Raw genomic sequence first — 6,834 nt, forward strand, 5'->3', positions numbered from 1 at the left:
GAGAGAGAGAAAGAGAGGAAGAGAGAGAGAGAGAGAGAGAGAGAGAGAGAGAGAGAGAGACAGAGAGAGAGAGAGAGAGAGAGAGAGAGAGAGAGAGAGAGAGAGAGGGAGAGAGAGTAAGCTTAAAGCTTAATACTCAGACTATGAATGAAAGGAGACAATAAAATCAGAGCCAAGAGGACATCGAAGGGAGAAGAACGAAGCAAGTCAAGAGAAGCGAACGCGTACAGGACCAAGGGTTCGGAGAACTGGAAACGTTGTGTGATAATACTGTGAATACTTTCCATGAAGAAAACGTAGATGGGAAATGAACAAGCCAGAGAGCAAACGACACTGGTTCTAAAAGCATGTAGCACCAAGGATCAAAATGCGGTATCTTGAATATCAAATACTCATTCTTTACATTTCCGATGATGTAGTTATGATAAAAAAGAAAGAAAAAAAAATACGACATAGATAAGTAACGAGGTATATCAATAAACTTATAAAAATACCTAACAATATTGGCACATACAAATATTATAATTATAATATATATATACACACACTGAAGTCTATACTTGCTCCCTTTCAGGTATAAAAACGTCTTAAAAGTTTTTCCTCGAAGTTTCCGAACATCATAATGTTCTCACAGTTATGTTCGCCAGTGAATATGAAAGAAAACATTCACTCTTTTGGCGACACGCTTGCGTTCCTTGTCTCTGTGTGAACGTTATCGCCTTTTCGTGTATTTCCTTTCTGAAAACACCGCCACTTGTGTACACTGGACACCTCGCAGCCACCGTCATGAGCGAAAATGTCTTCACCTTAAAGTTTTCTTTTCCTTTTGTCTGGATTGGGTTGTAGTCGAGCTTTCAGTCTCAGTTATCTTCTACGACTTCCGTTCACTTATTCATCCAATTTCCTTTCTGTTCCTTTCTCCATTCACTTCTCTTTCTCCCTTGCGTTTGTGTGGGCACGCGTGGAAGAACAACTGAATCCTTCTGTATGAAAGTTTAGACCAAGGAAAGAAATAAAAAACAAAAACGGCGGGTAAACGCCCACCCTTTTCCCTTTTGGAAAAACAGATTTTTGTTCCATTTCTCATTCTCTATTCCACTGTCTTTCAAATCTCTCTTTCTCTTGACATCCTTTCCCCCCCTCTCGCGCTCGGCCTTCTTTCCCGGCTCCCTCCTTGGCCGCCGTCTAGATGTTGACGCCGGGCTGCGCCGAGGGCTTGAGCTCCATGTACTGGAAGGGCACGTGGACGGAGTGGCCCTGGTGCTCGACCAGCAGGTGGCCGCGCCGCGGGGACGCGCCCACGACCAGCACGGACTCGCCCTTCAGGAGCACCGTCTCCGCGCCGCCGCCGTCCTCTGCGGGGGAAGGGCACGGTCAGGGCTCAGGCGAAGGCAGTCAGGGTAATGATAATAACACTGATAATAATAACGATAATAATAGTAAGAGTAATAATGATAATAATGATAATGGTAATAATGACAATAAGGACAATGATAATAACAATAATGATAATAGTGATGATGATATAAAAGTAATAATAACAGAATGATAATGGTAATAACCGTAATAATACTTGATACTTAAATCATACAGTAATGAAAAAGATAACGACAACGGCCCCATAATTTACCTGGGAAATTCATCTTCATGACACGCGTTTGCGGATAACCCATCTTATGATTTCCTGTTATCGTGTACGAGCGGCTCGGCGGCACAGGCGGCGGCCGTTCCTGATGGAGAACAGAAATAAACATAAGAAATTACTAAAGAAGGATTAGAAATATACGAAGAGAATAGATGGAGGTGTAGAGTGATGGCTGAAACTTTCCGTATAGTGACCCTCTGAAAGGGTGGGAGAAGGAGAGCAGAGAGGGAAAGGGAGAAAGAAGAGTCAGAGACGAACAAGGCACAGAAGGGCGTCACTCCGGCCCGCCTTCCTCACCAGGTCGAGGCCGAAGAGCGAGCAGGTTTGCTGGATGGTCTTCTGGTCGCAGCGGTCCATCACGTCGGGCGGCGGCGTGCCGGCGATGGGCTGCGGCCGCGGGCGGACGGTGCGCGAGCGCGCGCGCAGCTCCAGGTTGCGCTTGAGCGTGGGCCAGCGGCGCCGGAAGTGCCACCCGCGCCACACGGCCTGGATCAGCGTGGCGGCGCGGTGCCGAGTCTCGATGCGCAGCATCTCCAGCTGCTGCCGGGCGCCCTCGCTGAGGAACAGACACAGTGATAAATGAACGACACAGAGAGACGAATGAGAACAGATCAGCAAAACCGCGACACAGAGCCTGCAGAGGCGCCCGAGCGCCGGTGCCCACCTGAGGAAGATGTGCCTCTTGCCGAGCGCCCACTGGATGGCCACGGTCGACGACTTGTTCACGTCCTCGAGCGAGCGCACGAAGTACTCCAGTACGAGCTTGCAGTCGTCCACCGTCTTGTCCTCGACGCGACGCAGCTTCTTGAACGGCGCCAGCAGGCGGTAGCGCATGTTGAACGTCTTGAAGCGCATGCGGTGCGGGTAGCCGCCCGCCATCAGGTTCACCGTCTCCAGAACCTGCGGGAGGAGGCTCAGTGAGCGGAGCGGAGGAGCAGAAATCGAGAAAGAAGTATCATGGTTGGCAGGGAAGAAACAAGGAAATCTCGAAAGAGAAAATCAAATAAGAAAATATGAAAAGAAGAAACAATGATAAACGCGAAGACGCATGCTCGGAGGCCCCCGCAGGCCCGCAGACTGTACCTGCAGAGCGCGGATCTGCTTGATGACGGTCGCCCGGTCGAACACGGCGGGCTTCTCGGAGGCGTTGGAGCGCAGGCAGCGCACGAAGTGGGGCTTCGCGTGCACCAGCGTCCGCAGGAGGTTGTCGAGGCGCGTGTGGAAGTCCTGCGTGAGCGTCGACACCGGCTCGTCGCCGTTTTGGCTGCGGGGAGAGGCGCGGAATCAGGCATTGGGACATGGATCAGATGTTATGTGTTATTGGTCGTTGTAATAATGTTGAAAAATAATTTGTTTTTTCTTATTCATTGTTATTATCATCACTGTCAGTTTAACAATAGACAATAGCATAATTTTCTGTATCAATGCCATTATTATTATTAATAATATCACTGTCATCAGTATCATGTTTGTCAATCCAACCCAGTGTGTACAGACGTGTATCCATGAACACAAATTCACGGCTGAGCATTTTCCTGTCACTTACTTCCTATTTCCTCCTCCCTCTTTCTCTTCCCATCATACCTCCCTCAATTATTTTACATACATTTCCACCCTTTTTCTCAATTATATTCTGCCTTTCTCTCTTTCCTCCCTCTCGTTGTCTCCCTCCTGCTTCTCTTTTTCCCTTACTCTTTCTACCCTCTCTTTTCCATCACTCTTAACCCTCAATTTTCCTCTCTTTCTTTTTTATTATGTCAGCCTCCTTTCCTTCTTTTTCCCTCTCTCCCTCATTACACGAACCTCCTTCCCTGCTCCACTCCTCCCTCACACTTTCCCTCCTCCATCGCTTTCCCTTCCCCATTTCTCCCCCCACCTACTTCGCCCTTCCGTCGACTTACAGATCCGTGTGAGAGGTGGGGCTGATCCTGAAGGAGACGCCCCTGGGGACGGGGTCCTGCGAGAACAGCGCCTTCAGCTCCGAGCCGAACAGGTGCGTCGCGAAGCCGAAGTTGCATGACTGCTTGTGGAACACGCACACCAGGTCGTCGCTGATGATGTCCTTATTGGTGTCTGACGGGAAATTGCACATTGAATTATCTATTCATTTACTCAGCAAAATCGTCGACAAATAACAACGACGAAGTCCAAAAGTTAAAATATAATTGTAAAGTAAATCTGTTGAATCTCACATGCACAACTGACTATTCTAAAATTCTAGTCTCACCTCCTCTGACTCATTCACTCTCTTCCTCCCTCAATCACTTCCTCTCTTACCCAATCACACACTGACTCACTCACCCAAGAAATCCGAAGCGTCGTAAATGACTCTGTTAGCGAAGTGATGGATCCCGAAGGACCGGATGTGGTTCGCTTTGGGCTCGAAGAGTCTGAGGTTGCCCTTGTGCTGCACCTTCACCTTCTGGATGTAGCTCTCCGGCGTCCCCCGCACGGAGCACTCCACGTCGAGCATGCTGAGCAGGCCGGTGCGCTGAGGGGGAGGGTGGAGATGAAGGGAAGGCATAAATGGGTGAAAGAAGGAAGAAAACAGATTTCTGTAAACAAACAAAAACTAAATCAAAACAAATATTTACCGACAATGATAGGCAGAAATGGAACCTAACCAAATGCATTAAAAAGCCATGCCTTACCAGCGAGGAAATAAGGTCGATGCAGGGCACGTTGTCAACGTAGTCGACCTCCACCTCGCACGTTATGCCTTCCTCTCGACACGACTCGATCGACGACTTGAAGATGTGCGTGTTGTAGAAATGCTGCATAGTCTCCGCGCACAGGTTGATGCACAGGTGCTCCAGGTGGGACGGCTGCGGAAGGGGGGCAGAGTTAGGCACCTCTTTGCGGCTGCTCTTCCTCTCCCTTTCCCTTTCCCTCTCCTCCCTCCCTCCCATCCCATTCTCTCTCCCCCAGCCTCGCCATTCCCTTCCCATCCCTCCCCTTCCTCCCCCTCTCCCGCCACTCACCTTCGGGTCCTCGAAGCCAAACATGTCCAGGATCCCGATGAATCCGTCCGTGGCGTGCTTCACGGCGTTGTTGAGGACGCTCATGGACTTGGACGCCTTGGAGCCTGCGGTGCCGACGGTGGACGCGTGCTGGGACGCCACCTCGGCCTGGTGGTGGACGCTCTCGTTGCTGGGGGGAAGGCGGAGGCCTCGTTAGTCTCTGGCCAGCTTTGTGTTTCCAGAATATATATATATATATATATATATATATATATATATATATATATATATATATATATATATATATGTGTGTGTGTGTGTATATGTATATATATATATTGTGAGTGTGCGCATGTGTGAGTGCATTCGTGTGTATTTCTTCATATTCAGTACATAAACGCCATAATTGGTTAAATGACTAGCAAGTTTCCTCGGTCATCGCTTTTCTGTTGACGAGGCATCAGGTGCCCCACCTTCTCGCACGGCCCCTGGGTGCTTACCTGTCGGAGGAGAGCGTGCCCGAAGTGGAGCCGAGGCGCTTGAGGGAGTTGGCTCTCCTGACGATGGTGGCGACGGTGCGGCAGTAGAGCGCCTTGGCCAGGGCGTCTCGGGTCATGTTGGACTGCGGGGGGATGGGATTTAGCTATTTGCGTTTCTTTGTTTAGGAAAGACACGATCAATTTTGATACTACTCTCCTTGTTAAAGCTAATTAAATTCATTTCTACTTATATTCCGTTCTTTCTAGCTTTACTTATTCCACAATGCTTTCACTACTGAGTGCACCTATTATCTATCCTCGTCCTCGTCCCCACGTCACCCCTCCTTCCGGCCCGAGCCACTCACCATATTCGCGTCGCACATGGACTTGACCAGCTGCCCCCTCACGTTGTGCGTCCGCGTGGTGAGGCCGCGGTAGAGCGAGGCGGACGACACGCCGAGCAGCGCCGAGACACTCTGGAGTTGAGCGGAAAAAGGGATCAAGGCTGTGGTAAGAACTGACGTTCATTTAGTAACTCATCTACTGATAACCTCGCGGAGATAAATGAACATTCTCTACATCTATTTCTGTCCGCGATTATGTGTCTAGTAAGAAATATACTGCTTTAATGCAATATTTTTGTTTAGCAATGGTATTTTCTAAGCCAACCAGAGAAAGACATTCTCATATGATTTCCTAATTGTATATATTTCTCTCTCACGCTTTTCTTCCTCTCTCTGTCCAATATATCTTCTACGTTCTTTCTCTTTTTCCCTTCTTTCCATTCCACGCTCTTTCCCTTTATCTCTATCCACCCTCCCCTTTCTCCATTCTCTCATCTCCTCTCTGTTTCACTATCTCCCATCTTCCTTTCCCTTGCTTCTCTTCCACACCCCTCCTCCCCCCGCCTTCCCGGCCCCACCCTCCTATCCCTCCTCCCCCCGCCTTCCCGGCCCCACCCTCCTATCCCTCCTCCCACCCCCCTCCCCTCCTTACCTTGAGCTCGTGACTTCCCCCTTGGATGTCGACCTCGAGCCCCTGGCCCTCGACGAAGGTGACGTTCCCCAGGAGCAGGACGGCGGCCAGGACCCGCACCACGTCCAGGAACGGGATGCCCAGGACGCCCAGACACGCCTTCCACGACTCGAACCTGAAGGAGGAGTCAGTGAGGGAGAGTCGACGCAGCGCCTCCTGCTCGCGGCGCCTCTCGCCCTCGGGCGCGCTGCTGCGCCGTCGGGTTCAGGGCGGCGGTGACGGTCGTTCCTGGCCTTCCATTGTGATGCTGACGGTTACTATCTTCAGTATCATCACTAGTCTTTATTATTATTTCTATTGTCGGTATTATTACTATCATTATTATTAGTATAATTTCTACTATTATTATCATCATCTTCCTAATGATAATAATAATGATAATAATGAGAATAACAATGATTATTATCATTGCCATTGTTATTTTTTTATTATTATTATTATTATCATTATTATCATTACTATCGTTATCATTAGTAAAATTCTTATCATTATTATTGTTACTATTATTATTATCATTACTTATTCTACCATTTTGATCATCATTATCTTATAAATTTTATTGCTTTTTGTGTGATTCATTTTATTATTAAGGTTATTCCTCTCTTTCTTAATCAACAAACAAGACTACATTTACATCTTAATTGATAATTTTTTTATTTTTCTATTATGTCCTGATTCCAATACAGTTTTTTCTATCACTATCTTTTGGGTGTGG

At 48.2% G+C, this 6,834-nt stretch overlaps 1 protein-coding gene across 1 annotated transcript in view; it reads right to left on the reverse strand.

Annotated features, from left to right (window-relative positions):
- Positions 1-6,234, reverse strand: part of dachs (unconventional myosin-IXb-like dachs) — a gene marked incomplete at its 5' end in the record, with an annotated part of 8,272 nt that extends 2,038 nt beyond the window's left edge. Inside the window, 12 exon segments of the mRNA XM_070129082.1 lie at positions 1-1,355; positions 1,631-1,730; positions 1,943-2,201; positions 2,310-2,545; positions 2,729-2,909; positions 3,547-3,718; positions 3,947-4,136; positions 4,297-4,470; positions 4,627-4,795; positions 5,106-5,227; positions 5,450-5,560; positions 6,081-6,234. The exon segment at positions 1-1,355 is cut by the window's left edge and continues 2,038 nt beyond it. Of these exon segments, the coding sequence (XP_069985183.1) occupies positions 1,186-1,355; positions 1,631-1,730; positions 1,943-2,201; positions 2,310-2,545; positions 2,729-2,909; positions 3,547-3,718; positions 3,947-4,136; positions 4,297-4,470; positions 4,627-4,795; positions 5,106-5,227; positions 5,450-5,560; positions 6,081-6,234 (2,038 nt within the window).
- Positions 6,235-6,834: the final 600 nt, after the last annotated feature.

Source organism: Penaeus vannamei, chromosome 13, assembly GCF_042767895.1.
Source record: "Penaeus vannamei isolate JL-2024 chromosome 13, ASM4276789v1, whole genome shotgun sequence".
Taxonomy (NCBI): Eukaryota; Metazoa; Arthropoda; class Malacostraca; order Decapoda; family Penaeidae; genus Penaeus; species Penaeus vannamei.